At 39.4% G+C, this 17,031-nt stretch overlaps 2 protein-coding genes across 15 annotated transcripts in view; both read left to right on the top strand.

Annotated features, from left to right (window-relative positions):
* LOC119913373 (LIM zinc-binding domain-containing Nebulette-like) overlaps positions 1-17,031 on the top strand; it is a 114,915-nt gene that overhangs the window by 51,668 nt on the left and 46,216 nt on the right. The gene's annotated exons all lie outside the window — the stretch shown is intronic.
* The window catches only part of LOC119913293 (nebulin-like), a 71,408-nt gene that overhangs the window by 14,652 nt on the left and 39,725 nt on the right, over positions 1-17,031 (top strand). For 6 of the 13 annotated variants that reach the window (XM_038732710.1, XM_038732702.1, XM_038732765.1 and 3 more), the window contains 25 exons: positions 29-130; positions 343-453; positions 687-791; positions 2,510-2,620; positions 3,014-3,124; positions 3,316-3,429; positions 4,388-4,498; positions 4,584-4,694; positions 5,046-5,156; positions 5,313-5,423; positions 7,108-7,218; positions 7,346-7,456; positions 8,605-8,715; positions 9,990-10,097; positions 10,216-10,326; positions 10,416-10,526; positions 11,004-11,114; positions 11,413-11,580; positions 11,737-11,847; positions 12,843-12,953; positions 13,545-13,655; positions 14,391-14,498; positions 14,773-14,883; positions 15,556-15,666; positions 16,088-16,198. In XM_038732710.1, the coding sequence (XP_038588638.1) occupies positions 29-130; positions 343-453; positions 687-791; positions 2,510-2,620; positions 3,014-3,124; positions 3,316-3,429; positions 4,388-4,498; positions 4,584-4,694; positions 5,046-5,156; positions 5,313-5,423; positions 7,108-7,218; positions 7,346-7,456; positions 8,605-8,715; positions 9,990-10,097; positions 10,216-10,326; positions 10,416-10,526; positions 11,004-11,114; positions 11,413-11,580; positions 11,737-11,847; positions 12,843-12,953; positions 13,545-13,655; positions 14,391-14,498; positions 14,773-14,883; positions 15,556-15,666; positions 16,088-16,198 (2,814 nt within the window). Of the gene's footprint in view, positions 1-28; positions 131-342; positions 454-686; positions 792-2,509; positions 2,621-3,013; positions 3,125-3,315; positions 3,430-4,387; positions 4,499-4,583; positions 4,695-5,045; positions 5,157-5,312; positions 5,424-7,107; positions 7,219-7,345; positions 7,457-8,604; positions 8,716-9,989; positions 10,098-10,215; positions 10,327-10,415; positions 10,527-11,003; positions 11,115-11,412; positions 11,581-11,736; positions 11,848-12,842; positions 12,954-13,544; positions 13,656-14,390; positions 14,499-14,772; positions 14,884-15,555; positions 15,667-16,087; positions 16,199-17,031 lie in introns of those variants that run through there. The other 7 variants (XM_038732723.1, XM_038732734.1, XM_038732749.1 and 4 more) reach the window with 7 other exon arrangements.

Here is a 17,031-nt window from a genome sequence, read left to right as displayed (position 1 = left end):
ACACTTTAATATCTCCTCCTCCCTGCAGGTGAAGTATAAGGAAGACTTTGAGAAGATGAGGGGGCAAAGTCTGTTTGTTCCCGGAGCTGAACTCATCCACGCCAAGAACATCAGCGCTGTGATATCTGAGGTCTGCACACACAACATGCATGGTTGTTTTTCTTCACTTTTCTTCAAATCTAATCCTGATTCTAACCGTAAACCCAGACTGCTGGTTTAAGAAGCGAGGACTGGGCCAAATATTGTCACTTTTAAAAAAAACTAGTCACTAGTCCTCACAAAGTACAACAGCACACTCTCTCTCATATCCATCCACCAATATGATCAGTTTTGCTGTTTCAGTCAAAGTACAAAGAGGAGGGAAAGAAGGAAGCGTCGATGTCTCTGTACTCCATCCTGCCACAGACTCCTGAGACGCAACACGCCAGAGAGGCTTCAGAGCTGCAAAGTGAGGTTGTTACAAGATTTGGTTCAACTTGTGTACCTGTGAAGTACAGACAGTGTTGATGGCAGTAGACAAACAAGAAACAAGTTTTTATACGCTAGCAAGAATAAGTAATATATTTACTTAGCCTCTAAATATTGTACCTATAAGGGTCCGATGATTTTAAATTGGTTTTGGAGTTGGTATTTGTGATCATAAAACCTGATTCTAACAAAGGTTTGTTTGTTTGTTTGTTTCCCAGATTAAATACAAAGGAAATGTGAAGAGCTCCTCCTCTCTTTATTCTCTGCTGCCAGAAACCACAGAGACCCAGTTTGTCAAAGAGCTGACTGAGATACTGAGTGAGGTCAGACATGATGGATGATGGATGGAAAAATTGATAAATAGATGGATGGATGGATGGATGGAAAGATGGATGGATGGATGGATGGATGATGGATGGAAAAATTGATAAATAGATAAATGGGGGATGGATGGATGGATGGATGGATGGAAGGATGGATGGAAGGATGGATGGATGGAAAAATTTATAAATAGATGGATGGAGGATGGATGGATGGATGGAAAGATGGATGGATGGATGGAAAAATTGATAAATAGATGGATGGAGGATGGATGAATGGATGGATGGAAAGATGGATAAATGGATGGATGGAAGGATGGATGGAAAGATGGATGGATGGAAGGATGGATGGAAAGATGGATGGATGGATGGAAAGATGGATAAATGGATGGATGGAAAGATGGATGGATGGATAAATGGATGGAAAGATGGATGGATGGATGGATGGATGGATAAATGGATGGATGGAAAGATGGATGAATGGATGGATGGATGGATAAATGGAATGATGGATGGAAAGATGGATGAATGGATGGATAAATAGATGGAATGATGGATGGAAAGATGGATGAATGGATGGACGGATGAATAGATGGATGGCTGGAAAGATTGATAAATGGATGGATGGATAAATAGATGGATGAATGGATGGATGGATGGATGGATAAATAGATGGATGAATGGATGGATGGAAAGATGGATGGATGGACGGATGAATAGATGGATGGCTGGAAAGATTGATAAATGGATGGATGGATAAATAGATGGATGAATGGATGGATGGATGGATGGATGGACGGATGAATAGATGGATGGCTGGAAAGATTGATAAATGGATGGATGGATAAATAGATGGATGGCTGGAAAGATTGATAAATGGATGGATGGATAAATAGATGGATGGATAGAAAGATGGATGAATGGATGGATGGATAAATAGATGGAATGATGGATGGATGGATGGATGGACGGATGAATAGATGGATGGCTGGAAAGATTGATAAATGGATGGATGGATAAATAGATGGATGGATGGAAAGTTTGATAAATGGATGGATGGATAAATAGATGGATGGATAGAAAGATGGATGAATGGATGGATGGATAAATAGATGGAATGATGGATGAAAAGATGGATGAATGGATGGATAAATAGATGGATGGATGGAAAGATTGATGAATGGATGGATGGATAAATAGATGGATGAATGGATGGATGGATGGATGGACAGATGAATAGATGGATGGCTGGAAAGATTGATAAATGGATGGATGGATAAATAGATGGATGGCTGGAAAGATTGATAAATGGATGGATGGATAAATAGATGGATGGATAGAAAGATGGATGAATGGATGGATTGATAAATAGATGGAATGATGGATGAAAAGATGGATGAATGGATGGATAAATAGATGGATGGATGGAAAGATTGATGAATGGATGGATAAAGAGATGGATAGATGGAAAGATGGATGAATGGATGGATAAATAGATGGATGGATGGAAAGATGGATGAATGGATGGATGGGTTGTGATGGTGGAGGGGTGGATAGATAGAAGGATGTAACATGACAAGCGTCCAAAGTTTGGCTGGGCAGATGTATGGCTGGATGTGACAACAAGGAAAAACAGCTGTTACCAGTCCAGACCTTATTGACATGTTGTTTTCCTGAGACTCACGACCACTCGTCACAGTGAAACTCTCTCTGCTCCTCAGAACAAGTACAAGGAGGAAGGAAAGAAGGAGATGAGCAGCAGTTTGTACTCTCAGCTTCCCGAAACAAGTGAGACACAGCTGGCCAAGGCCGTCCACGAGTTTCAGAGCGAGGTACTCAAACACGATGCTAATTCTGAGTCATACAGCAGCTGTGTTTCAACATATTTCATCAGTTAACTTAAGGATTCAACACGGGGTTTGTTTCATGCAGCAGTTGCAGGTTTAATTAAGCTGCAGGTTTGACTGAGAGGCATCCCACTGCAAATTAAGTAAATACACAAAACAAACACAGAAACTTTATTTAAAGTTTAGCTATCAGGAGAAATCAAAGCTACACCAGCACCACTAACATGTACTGCACAGCAAAGTTATGTACCAACAGTAATTTCAAGCCATCGTTCCCTGTCATTACTCTTGTTGCTTATGCTTATTCATTATCCTTTTACAAGCTTCTGTTGAAAACGTCTTGAACTGACCTGAAAGAGATGATCTGTTCTGTTTCAGAAAAAATACAAAGAAGAAGGGAAGAGAAAAGCCTCCATCTCCCTCTACTCCCAACTCGCCGACACTCCAGAGATACAACACGCTCTGGAGGTGTCACAGCTGCAGAGTGAGGTACACACACACACAGAAAAGACACTGATGATATCGCTCTGAAACAGGTAACAAGCTGTCTTGGCAGCAGTGACATTGTTGTCTTTCTCTCTCTCTCTCTCTCTGTTTGTCTGTCTGTCTGACTGTCTCTCTCTCTCTCTGTCTGTCTGACTGTCTCTCTCTCTCTTACACTCTTATCCTCCCTCTCTCAGGTGAATTATCGGCCCAAGTTGCTGGTTAGAGGAGCTCCCTCCTCGCTTTACTCTCAGCTCCCCGACACCACAGACATCCAGTTTGCCAGAGAGATGACTGAGATGCAGAGTGAGGTAGAGCACACTGTGTACCAAGAGCTTGAAATCTTTGCAACCAATTTTGGTCTTTGTTTAAAGGTCATTCCGTCCTATTTACTTGGAGAGTCTTCTAATTTAGTCAGAAACCGCTGCATGTTTGTGTTTTGATTAAGCAATTCATAATTCAGGCCTTAAAATGGCTGCATAATGACAGTCTTCATAGCTAATTCTCATTGACAAACAGAAAACGCCATAAAGGTATTCAGTTTGTAATGAGACTGTAGTGAAAAAAGAGGCGATCTAGAAGGTGTAAACCAGCACTTGATTGAGATTTTAATTGATTGATTGCAGTCAGTCAACCAATCTCATCTGCAGCCCTCCAAACTGAAATTTAAATCTGCTTTCTCCACCTCTGATTTGGTCGTGTACGCACATGAACATCATGTTCGGGTTGGTTGGAATGCCTGCACATTTGATTGAAAAAGAAACTCACTTGGTCCGGCCAAACTTTCACAAAGATCAATGAACTACATCTCTTGTCTTGCACAATATACGTCACCAACATGTTAACGCAGTAATGCTAAGCTAATGTTCATTGCCTGCTTGATTCTAGCTAGCTAACGTGGCTATGTTCCAGGCACAGATGTATCTCACCTGATGAGTTTAATCCAACAACTCCTGTTTTGTTGTGGTCTTTCTAATTACATATTTACAGTTTTACAACAAACAGCGACTTTCTTGACTTTCAAAATTATATTTTAAACAGACAAACATCATGTGTGTAATTCAGATCACGCTTCAAACTGGATAATAAAATCTGTTGTCTCTTGCCGTGGAAGGAAATTCATTTACCCCGCGACCCTGTACGCAGGATAAACGGTTGGCGATGGATGGAAATTCATTTAAACAAAGCATTGCCATAAATAACACACAGTGTTTTCACTTTGTGCTAACAGCAGAGGTTCAGTGCTGACAGGTTGTTTTATCCTCTCAGAGTAAGTACAAGGAGGGCGGCAGGAGGAGCCTCTCCCAGAGCTTCTACTCTCAGCTCCCTGAGACCGCCGAGACTCAGTTTGCTAAAACTGTTGCTGAGCTGCAGAGTGAGGTGAGACAGTCTTTATCATTATCGCTCAATTGTGAATCGCTGTTTTAAAAAGCTACAGTACATTAAAATGTGTTTTTATGTTCAGATGCGGTACAAGGAAGCGGGAAAGAAGGGCGTGAACTCGTGTTTGTACTCTCTTCTCCCGGAGACTTTAGACACGGCTCATGCCAAGGAAGTCTCTGAGCTACTCAGTGAGGTAGGATAACTATAACTAATATTATTAGATAAATAAATCTGCTTCCTGTGATGACGGCCATTGGTATACTTTCCCTATTCGAGACCTTTTTAACCTCCGACCAGGCCGTCACTGAAAATAAGAATTGATTGACTGACCTGCCTTGTTAAAAAAAGGGGGGGATAATAATTCAAATAAGGTAGAGAGATAAGGTGTTGCCATTGCAGCTCCCCTGGCTCAGACAGGAAGTGAATTAGGTAAAACAATCCTTACCAATCTTCATGCAGAAATGAGAGAGGGGAGACTTTTATTGACATGAGACCATAAATTCTACATTTTATTCTGATGTATTATGGCCTTGTATTACTGCAGGTGAAGTATAAAGAGGACGGTAAGAAGGAGATGAGCATCAACCTGTACTCTCTGCTGCCTGAGACCATCGACACCCAACACGCTAAAGAGGTGTCAAACCTGCAGAGTGAGGTATATATATTACGTTTTGTATATTAATATATAGAAATGCTGTCGTTATCTCTGCTGGCCCGTTTTCACTCGATAAGTTAAGTATTTTAAATCAATGAAATAACAACTGCTTTAGCATTCATTTCCAGTGCATGGCTCCTCTCCTGTCTCCTGCAGGTGAAGTATAAAGAAGGTCTGAAGCAGAAGATTCAGAGCAGTTTGTACCATCAGCTCCCAGAGACCACAGAGACACAGCTGGCCAAACAGCTGTCTGAACTGCAGAGCCAGGTACGGTACACGACGCCACAGTTCTTCTCTATAAAACGTGGCTGAACAACATGTTCAAGGTCAGAAACAAGACCAATAACAGAAACAAGAAAACCATGGAGTCTTTTTACACTTTTAAACGTAGATTTCTGTTCTTCTGTAATGACGGTGGCAGCACTCGGGGGAGAACAGCAGCGAGTTGGAAGATAATGTCACCAAAGAAGAAGAGTTCTTCTTATCCAGACTCAGAAAATGATGGATTTTAATAATTATTTTTAGTTTAAATAATTAATATTTTCTCTTGAGAGCTAACTGGTGCTGGAGAGAATCAACGTGGCAGAAACAACCTTTATGGTAAAAACAACTCAGGCTCTTATTTAGCTTTATGTCAGAGCATTGAGACAGTAATATGTACGTGTAAAATACGTTTAATATACCTGCCAATAACATCTCAACAGAAACAGAAAATCCCAACAGCAGTGAAGCAGCATGAAATAAAATTTAGACATTTGCAAAATCTGTTGAAGATGAAAAGGGTTGTGCTAAATTTGCTGCTCTGTAGAGCTGCTCTCAGGCGGCGCTTTGAGCTACTCCAACTATCTGAAGCGTCACTTCTCACTCATCCAAAGCTTTCATTGAAAGTCAGACCTGTGAAACCCAATTTTATTAACTTTATTACTTTATTATATTCATGTTACATGTTGTTACCAACCCTTCAGTTTGTGCAGTTTTTTTAAATTCTATGGAAACACTCATTGAATCACAGTGACATAATTCAGGTTTAAGATTTCCTCTCTCCAGAGGTGGAGTTTGACACATCAACACCAGCAAACAAGACTAATTTAATCTGAATTTACTCCCTAAAAATACCAAAGAGACCTTAGTATAAATCATGGTATTTTAAGGTCACTTAATTAAGTTCTCCTTTAATATGTAAGAGTCCTTAACCGTTAATTAAAGTAGATTTCCTTTAATCACACATGAAATATTTCACATCTGTTTGTTATCTATTTAAGCATTTACAGTATTAATGGGTAAAAAGGTTTTAAATATAAATCAAAACTCAATTATCTAAATCTCAGGAGTTTCATGTTACGTTACTCTGAAATGCATTTAACAACAGCACATCTCTGTTCAAAAGTCTTGAGCACTGAATTTAGTTTCGGTCTGAGAAGGTTTTAAAAAGTCTTCAATTTAATTTCCTCTCATCATGTTAGATGTAGTATCAGTCAGTGGCATCAGACCTGTAGCAAACACCGTCACTGCTGCAGCTACAGCAGCTCAGAAGAGCTGATTTTATCTTAAACTTTAATTGATTAATAATGTTTCATTGGTTAATACATCCATTCATTTTCTGCTGCTAATCCAGGTCACAAATTTGATTTACCAGGTCATTAGGAATTATTGTCAGTGCTGAGAAGTACTGAAAAAAAGGGTAAATTAACAAATAATTCTAGAGTTTATCTTCGCTTCTGATTTTACATAATTGTTTGGCCGCTGTGAGTGTGTGCCATGTATTAAATGTCATGCTATGTGGTATTAAAAAGTCTTTAATTTACTGCAGAAACCCTGAAAAAAAACAAAGAAAAGACACGTCATTTATAGACTGTATAATGTATACATAAAGACAAGAGACTTGCAGCAGGAATTGACTGAGAGGTAACATGTAAATAGCAAGAAACGTTGTTCTTTGTGACGTCTGCAGGCAAAATATAAAGAAGCCGGAAAGAAAGAAGTGAATAGCTGCCTGTACTCTCTTCTGCCTGAAACTCTGGAGACACAACACGCTAAAGAGTCCACAGAGCTGCTCAGTGAGGTACAGTACAGACATGACTCTTCACTCTCACTTCTTTACTGCTTAAATACTGTCAACATGGAGGGTAAATTAAACTACAGCTGCCTTATTGAAGACTCTGTATGTGTCTCTTTATACATTTTCACAGATTAAGTACAAGGAGAGCGGGAGGAAGGAGATGTCCAGCTCCCTCTACTCCACTCTGCCTGATACTTCGGAAACCAGCTTCGCCAGAGAGATGACTGACATGCTGAGCGAGGTGCATTTATTACAACAAAATTTATTTTATTCCAGTCATGATAGATATCTGACAGAGCCCTCTAATCCAGTGTCCAAAGTACCAACAACACATCTCAGGTGGATCGATATCACAGAATTTAATGAGAAGACGAGTCATCCTGTAATCACACGTCATGCTCAGTGCAGTATGGGAGATGGCTCTTGCATATAATCCTCTCAAATGTGTTTCAGTTAATGTGTTAAATAGCTTTAGATGCAGTGTTAAGTGTGTTTATGTAAAACAATAATGAGAAAATAAATCTTTTACACAAAGTGAACGAAAATATATAAGTAGTAACTTTTAACAAGTTTTTTCCCCCAGTGAACTATAACTAAAATATCGTTTGAAAAAAAGACAAATGTACACTTGAACTAATTTGTTTTGCTAATTAACTTCTTGACCGGTTCGCTTATAAGCAGCCTCTTGTGTTTCAGTAATGTTATGCATCTGACTAAATTCAGCTACAACCAAACTGAAAATTAGACAAGCAGCAACAAAACAGCTCACAGCATGCTTTCAGTTTTTCTTTATTACATCTAATAATAATCTAAATGTTATAAATTAATAGAAATAATAAGAAACTACATTAAATTAGATATAAATGTGATGTGGTTGACGCAACATTGAACACTCACCACTATCCTCAGATACACCGACAGGGTCCAGAACAGGAAGGCGTCTCCTGCAGAAAGCTGCAGTGTTATCAGCTCATCATGAATTGGCCATCATCAAGTGTGATTATCATCAGAAAAGGTTCAAAGAGGTTATCTACGCTGCAGCCTTTAATTTGCATTTTAAACAATGCTGTACAGCGACGGTCCAGACTAATGAGGCTTGGCTCACCGTCAGCGTTGATGTGCGAGGACACAAAGACGTGTTCATCAAACACAGACGACGAAAGGAAAATTATTAAAAAGACACAAAGAAGAAAAGGAAAATATAAAAGCCACAATAATGGCTTTGCTATTTATAGGAGTTAATTGTTGATATGTAGATACTGAGAAACACTCAGTTTTTATTATTTAACCCCAAACCAACAGTTTAAAGAAACATTCCTGTTCGACTTGTATGATACTGAAAAATAAGTTCAGAGAATCTCAATAATCGTGATTTTCTGTCTTTTACAGACTAAGTACAAGGAGAATGGGATAAAGAGCCTTTCACAGAGTGTCTACAGTCAGCTGCCTGAGACCACTGAGACTCAGTTCGCTAAAACAGTTTCTGAGCTGCAGAGCGAGGTGAGAAATTAACATTCTTACCTCAAAACACTTTTCATACTGAAGATGCTGCTTTCTCCGTCGAGGCAGAGAAAGTGAAGACAACAAAAATGAGCACAGAATCTGACCTTCAATTCCATGTTCAATGTATTACAACATCAGGAGTAAAAAGTGCAGCTGAATCAGTAACACTGATGACACATGCTGCATCATTTCCTGTCAGTCCCTCATACGTGTGAAGGCAATTTGTATCCAGCCACTAACAATGAAAATGAATATACTGTATAAATATGAATACCTGTTGTTGAAAAAATTGCCGGCCATAAATAGTTAAAAAACGGTTTGATTTCATGAAAATGTTATAACTTTAAACTTTATATAAAAGCGATATGTTTGAGACTTTAAACTGTTAAATCTAAATTTTATATGCTGCACACAATACATTACGGATTACAATGACGTGCATCCCTTTTGATAGATTTTAATTTATAAATCAAGCTGTAATTAATTTTCTTACCGTACTCAGGTGACAAGTTCAGAAATACAATATCTCACAAAAGTGAGTTCACATGTTTGTAAATGTTTGATTATATCTTTTCATGTGACAACACTGAAGAAATGACACATGTAAATTAGTGAGTGTTCAGCTTGTATAACAGTGTAAAATTGCTGTCCCCTCAAAATAACACATCACACAGCCATTAATGTCTAAACCGCTGGCAACAAAAATGAGTACACCACTAAGTGAAAATGTCCAAATTGGGCCCCAAGTGTGAATATTCTGTGTGGCCGCCATTATTTTCCAGCACTACCTTATTTGCCATGTTGAACTTCCACTGACCAGTATGAGGAAGTATGAGAGCGATAACACCAAATTAAACACACCTGCTCCCCATTCACACCTGAGACCTTGTAACACTAACAAGTCACATGACACCAGGGAGGGAAAAAAGGCTAATTTGGCCAATTTGGACATTTTCACTTTGGGGTGTACTCACTTTTCTTTAGACATTAATGGCTGTGTGATGTGTTATTTTGAGGGGACAGCAAATTTACAAGCTGCACACTCATTACTTTACATTATAGCAAAGTGTCATTTCTTCAGTGTTGTCACATGGAAAGTTATAATAAAATATTTTCTAACATGTGAGGGGTGTACTCACTTTTGTGAGATACTGTATGTCTGAATTTACAGCAGCTGCAAATCTGAAAGCCACGTTGTGTTGAATGAATTATCACCATGTTCTGTCCCTTGAAATGTCAGGGTAAATAATAATTTTTTTAATGAATTTTAGATGTTGTACAAAAAGGGAAAGAAAGAAGTGTCCAGCTCTCTGTATTCGACTCTGCCTGAGACTCTGGAGACGCTGCACGCCAAGGAGGCTTCTGAACTGCAGAGTGAGGTAGAAACACACCTCTACCTGCGGCACATCTGGTCTGCACACGGAAACAAACATGCGCTCATCGCTCCTGTGTCTTTTCATGGAGGGATAAACTGTCTCTGCTCCTGTTTGTGTCCAGCTGAAGTACAAGGCGGCTCTGAAGAAAGGTCGTTCCTCCAGCCTGTTCCATGTGCTGCCCGAGACCTTAGAGACAGCCCACGCTAAGGAAGTATCCGAGCTTCTCAGCGAGGTAACAACAGGAAGGAGAAAAAAATCTGAATTTACTTTACACGTGCAGCAGCTTGATAAACACAGACATTTTCTGTTGCGTTTTTTCAGGTGAAGTATAAAGAGGACGGCAAGAAGGAGATGAGCATCAACCTGTACTCTCTGCTACCTGAGACCATCGACACCCAACACGCTAAAGAGGTGTCAAACCTGCAGAGTGAGGTATTCAAACGTGTCATTTATTTAGTGGTTCGTTTGTTATTTGTTTCCCCTTTCATGAGAACCTCTATGAGTGTCTTTTTTCCACAAGCTCTGTAGGAAGAGAATGATAAGAAAATTATGATGTGACATATTTATCTCATCACATGTTTGGGCGTCATTAGCCCACCTAAAAGCCTAAAATAGGCTACAATAGATTACTTAAAGTTGTCTAATTAATAGTTGACTTTGTTAACATTTAAATGTTATTGAATCTCCTTTAAAGGAGTGTCCTACCATAGTCCAACTCCAAAAACTCTTCCAGTGTGAGCTGATGCCATATGAGTTCATATGTGGAGTGGCCAGGTGCTCACTTTGTTCAATTGTATTTAGACTTTTCCACTGCAAAATGTGAGGCGTTTATATCTGATGTTGGACTAGTGTATTTTTCCCAAGGATTGGATGAACGCACCATGTGATGTTTCTTCCTGCCTCCTGCAGGTAAAGTATAAAGAAGGTCTGAAGCAGAAGATTCAAAGCAGTTTGTACCATCAGCTCCCAGAGACCACAGAGACACAGCTGGCCAAACAGCTGTCTGAACTGCAGAGTGAGGTACAAGAACGCATTTTAAATATTATTTAATTAGAAACAGGGAGAATGAGAACGAGATAGAGCTAAGTATCAGTCAGACCTGAAGGTTAAACTTGGGAGAAAATTAAAATATAATTAGAAGATTTGCTGTTCTTTGGTTGTGCCAACAAGGTGCTCAGAGGACGAAAAAAATAAAAAATAATAAAACATATTTCCATTGAGGTCTGTTCTGAAAACTGGTTTAGTACAGGGTGATGAGGGCTAGCAGGCTACAAACCACCACGTCATGTAAACTGACTGTGTTCATTTCAATCTGCAGCTCAAGTACAAGGAGGCGGGTAAGAAAGAGGTGAATACAAGTCTGTACTCCCTCCTGCCTGTCACCATGGAGACGCAACACGCTAAAGAAGCTGCAGAGCTGCTCAGTGAGGTAGTTTTTCCAGAGATGGGAACTAAGAATAGCCTCCTAACTGTTTCTGATAGTTGCGTAAGTCTGACTATACAACCATTATGCAAAGCAATGGTTAGAAAAACACTTGAAGTGACGGTTTCAGCCACAGTGACCATCTAAGTAAACACAAATTCATAACTTTCCTCATCAGCAGTCCATCCTCCTTTGCTTGTTGATGCTGTTATTTCCCAGGTCAAATACAAGGAAGGCGGGAAGAAGGAGATGTCCACCTCCCTCTACTCCACTCTGTCCGACACGTCAGAGACCAGCTTCGCCAGAGAGATGACTGACATGCAGAGCCAGGTGAATTAAAAACTGCCATTGGTCACACAACTTTCTTGACATTTTTAGATTTTAACACAGTCGAACTCCTCCTCATATTACATGTAGAGGTTCAGATGGGGTTACATGAGGTGAAATGAAACTGAAAGAATTAATACAGACAATATTTTACCCCCCTTCCTAGCTTTTGTTATGGTGCCTAATGATGTCCACAGATGTCCTCACAGTGTGCTAAATCCTGTACATACAAAAGTTCTACTTGATTGCTGAAATGGGAATGCTTAAAAAGTCTGTTTACTTGTTGAAAACTACATTTTATTTGTTTTTTGTTTTTGAAAATACCCATCAGTACTGTTTCTATGGTTACGTGCAGCTTAATTTACCTTGTGTGTTTTAGAGTCATGGTTATATTAGAGGTTTCTCCATATACAGTTTTAAGAGAAGCGTGTCAGACAGCGCTGACTAAAAAAATGTGAAACCAAGTAAAATAAAGTTATTCTAATGTGGGCACCCGTGTATTTTTTCTTCACCCTCAAAACATTTTGGAGTGAGATTAAATGAACATGCAGGAGGGATGTTCTTCAGGTGAGAGCTGATGTCTCCTCAAAATAACTGAAGTGCAGAGAGAGCTGACATAAGAATGATGTTTGATTAGTTATAAATAATCACTACCTCATTATCCAATGCTCTCTGATGTTTTTATACCATAGACACTCATCACAGGCCAGATTAGCATCAGAAACAGGATCAAAGGGGAATCTGTTTGTATTGTGCATCGGAGAAGAGTCATTAACAATATCTGCTCTGTGGCCAGGGAAAGATGGGATACCAGATTTGTACCACTTTTTTTGGAGCCACAGGAAAAAAAAACCTTTTTGGGGGTCTGATAGTGGAGCTGCTTAATATTCAGACCCCTGCTCAGAAAAAAATATGTTCCCCTCTCCATCTGTGTCTGTATATAAAAATCCTACCCTGTTTGTAAATCAGACTCATCTCTTTTCTTCATCTTTTTGCAGAACAAGTACAAGGAAGATGGAAGAAGAAGCCTCTCTCAGAGTTTCTACTCTCAGCTACCAGAAACAAATGAGACTCAGTTTGCTAAAACTGCCTCCGAGCTGCAGAGTGAGGTGAGGGGGAGAATTACTCCATGAACAAAGCGCTGCTCTTTTTACCTTTCACCATGTCTCTGACTGCAAAGTATTTTGTACTTGGTTTGGAAACATCTGAGTGCCCTGTAATTTTAATGCAGTTAGTCTTTTTGATGTATAATGTTTAGTAAGTATTATGAACATTTCACAGAAATATATGTCTCCTAAATTTAGTTCTGATGCTCACTGATGGCCCCTAATGTCCTTGCAGTATGCAGTATACAAAACTTGTACATCACTTTTTAACAACTCATTACTGTCGTTTTATCTCATTTCACAGCTGGTTCCAGCTATGCAGATGACACACAGCTCTATATTGCAGTGTATTTCTTGGAATGAGCACTTCATGTATAACATGAGAAATGATAAAAATCTCTGCAGGCTTCAAAAGTTGAAGTTCAGCTGAACAGGGAAAGAACAGAAATTCTAGCATTTGTGCCCAAATCCCAGGGTTATTATCGATGCTCATGATGAATTTGAACAAAATTGATTCAACAAACTAGATTTGAGGTGACAGCTTGAAACCAGTTCGAAGCAATAAGTTCATTTTTGATTTGCGTTCTGTTTTAGATGAAGTACAAAGAAGCAGGAAAGAAGGGAGTGACGAGCTCTCTGTACTCGACTCTACCCGAGACTCTGGAAACACAGCACGCTAAAGAGGCTTCACAGCTGCAGAGTCAGGTACAGGCATTCAAACACCACAACATCTGTCCAGCTGTCTTTGGCAGACATTTTTGTTTAGACTGATCCTGATGTACGTGTCTTCATTAGCCTATTCACAAATCTAACTGCAATTTCCAGCAATGTGCAAATCATAGTAAGCTCCACTCCAGTCCAGTGGGTGGTGGTTCATGCTCCTGAAGCTCTTTGGTGACTTGCAAAAATATCAAACATGAAGTATCTGTGCGCTTTAGTCGTTTAGTTACAACAATATGAGTTTAGGTAGGTAGCAACAACTATGCATCAACTAATAGAAAGACATGGATGACTTTTTCGTTCTGTCTCAAATGCTTCTTTGCTGCTTATACACATTTAAATTTTTATTTTTATTGATTAACTAATCAGCCAAGATGGATGAGTGTATATTTGGTTAACTTTAAGACAGATTTTAAACTTTGCAGCTTTGTACAACAAGGAAAGTTATTTTACAGGCTTATAAAAATATACCTGAACAAAAGTCAGACCTTAAACTGTCTCACATGAACCTGAACAAGGACCCAAATTCAGACCTGAACTTGATGGGATCCATGTTTAGAAAAAGGAAGTACGGTAGTAAACACCAAAAGAAGCACCTTTCCTTAGCTGTCGACGTGTTGTATTCTTTCTTTTTCCTTCCTCATGTTCTCTCAATATTCTTTCTATACATTTAAAGATTTATTTGAACTGACTAAAGTGTTTTGACCATGTGTTCACCAGCTTAAGTACAAGCAGAGTTTAAAGAAAGACGCCTCCAGTCTGTACCACCTGATGCCGGAAACCATCGACACTCAGTTTGTCAGACAGCAGACGGAGATGCTCAGCGAGGTACGACTGTTCTCTAGCTGTTCTTCCCTTTAGAACAAATCATGATCTTCGTCAGCTTGGTGTGGGAACCTGGGTAGTTTGTTTCATCCCAACGTTCAAAATTGACTTTGTTCTTTGTTCTCTGACTTTGTTGTTGGTTCTCAGTATGATCTGTGTAGAAAATATTTCCCAGACTCTTTTCTCTTTCTGCTGTAACATTTGATAACTCATTTGTGAGTGACTGCTGCAGCAGATTTGTGCTCATCCTTCTGGCTGTATTTTGTTTCATCTCAAGGTCAAGTACAAAGAAGATGGTAAGAAAGAGATGAGCGTCAGCCTGTACTCTCTGCTCCCCAACACCATCGACACCCAGCATGCCAAAGAGCTGACAGAGATGCAGAGTGAGGTGGGTTCAGGCTGCTGTCCGTGGACTGAATATCCATTGCACTCATCCCTCATCAGTTCACACTTACAGAGAATTACCTGCAGACTGCTTATGATTTAAGAATTCAGGATAAAGCCTGTCAGTTATCAGATTTACTAAACACATCTTAATGATTACTATTTTTTACCCCAAATGCTTCCCATCTTTCCAGATTTCTTTTCTTTCTGTGACTGGGTCTCCATGTAGAGTAGGTAGAAGAAGCTGTTGTTGCTCCCAAAATCCACCCATCATGCTGTTTCTTAATGCAATGAAGAAAAAGGCACATAAATTCTAACTGCTGTCTCTGTCTGTATTTCCCCTCTATCTCTCTACTCTACTGCAAATTTCCTGAACAAAAAACTATACATTGAAATGCAGATTCACACAGGATTCATTGTGTCCTGTGAGCTCAGAGTTTGTTGAAGTATCGTCTGTGATTTAATCTAAAAGTCTTCCTGGGAGCACGAATGTTTGAACCAAACTCAATGGCAAATAGTTGGATATTTAACTCCGAATGAAACTATTGGATCGACCACTAGTTTTGCTAATATAACTACCGCAGAGGCCCCAAAAATGCACTGCAAGATGTGAACAGTCATAACGAGTTTTTTTCAAGCATGAAACCTGAATCGTATTCCTATTTTTGTCCCCCAGGCAAAATACAAAGAGGCCGGTAAGAAGCAGACATCAGCGTCTCTGTATCAGCAGCTACCTGAAACTCTGGAGACACAACACGCTAAAGAGGCTTCACAGCTACAGAGTCAGGTACACACAAAGATCATGCACCTTTGACTTCCATAATGTATGTAACAGAAAGAAAAAATACTCTTCATTGTTGGTACAATCAAAGACGGTAAAACACCTGATATTTGAGAGTCAGCTGCTGAGCTGCAATTTTTAAACAAAGAAAACGGCTAAATTCCCCAGATTTTTGCAGGATTTAAGTTGTCTCTGCAAGTTGATTCTCGCAGCATAGACATTACTGTGTAAATTAAAAGTATGCTTTAGATAATGGTGTAGTAAGCATGTGTAAAGTGTTTGTAGTCTGAGCTATCACATGCAAACCTGCCCTCTCCCTGTGTTTTTGGATGTTTTAGCACTTTCACAATCTTGTTGGATTATTTTAAATGTCTTATTCTTCCTCCTCAGTCAGCGTCCACATGTTGTCCCCTCTTTTCTCTTTTAGATTTTGTATAAAGAGGCTGTTAAGAAGGAGTTATCGTGCCCAGTTTACCACCAGCTGCCCGACACTCTGGAGACCCAGTTTGCCCGAGAGCTCACCGACATGCAGAGCCAAGTAAGAGCAAAATAAATCTTTGCAGTGAAGGGACACAGTGAACAAGTTTTAAATACATTGAAGCAAGCTGTATTCAAAATGTTGTGGCGTACGGAAGCCGTCTGGGGCAAATGAGAAAAAAGAGATTCCCGTGAGCCATTTATCTAAATAGTTTTCTCCTGTGTTTGACTTAAGAACTGTTGAAAAAAAAGGTTTATAATCTTTGGAGTTAAAAAAAACAACTTTATGCAAGTGAAAAGTTTTTTATTTGTCAGGATCAGATTTTGTTGTTGGAATACTCATTTTGGCACAAGAGGCAGAAGTGCACCAGTTTCCCGTGTCCTCAACAGGACTGAAAGCATTAGGTGAGGTATCCCATGCACTCTTAACAAAAGGTGCATATATTGTATGTTAGCAAGTTATGTAACATTACAGCCATGTCTTTCTTTTGGCTAGAACTGAATTTAAATTGGCTAGGGGTTAAGGGTCTTACTCAGGGACATGTTGATGTGTCACAGTGGGGAATTGAACCCGGGTCTCTTGCACCAAAGGCATGTGTCTTATCCACTTCTCCATCACCACCCCATGAATGATTTCACTCACTTGCAAAAACTCTTTTGTCACCTGTTCTTAAGTCATGAACACAAGAGAGAAAATCATTTAGATAATAAAAAAAATGGATCACAAGAATTTCTTACTTGTGTCTCAGGGCTACAATCTGCAAAAAAGATCCTCAAGCAGATTATCCTGATGAGAAAACACTGAGACAAGCAGGAAGACTGCCATGTCAATAGAGGAATGTAGTTTTTAGAAAATTATAGATATCTGTGGCAGCTCGATGCAACTTTAGTCAC

Source organism: Micropterus salmoides, unplaced genomic scaffold, assembly GCF_014851395.1.
Source record: "Micropterus salmoides isolate LMB-PRFRI ecotype aquatic unplaced genomic scaffold, ASM1485139v1 Ms_hic_scaffold_1, whole genome shotgun sequence".
Taxonomy (NCBI): Eukaryota; Metazoa; Chordata; class Actinopteri; order Centrarchiformes; family Centrarchidae; genus Micropterus; species Micropterus salmoides.
This window is presented reverse-complemented; position numbering and strand designations above follow the sequence as displayed.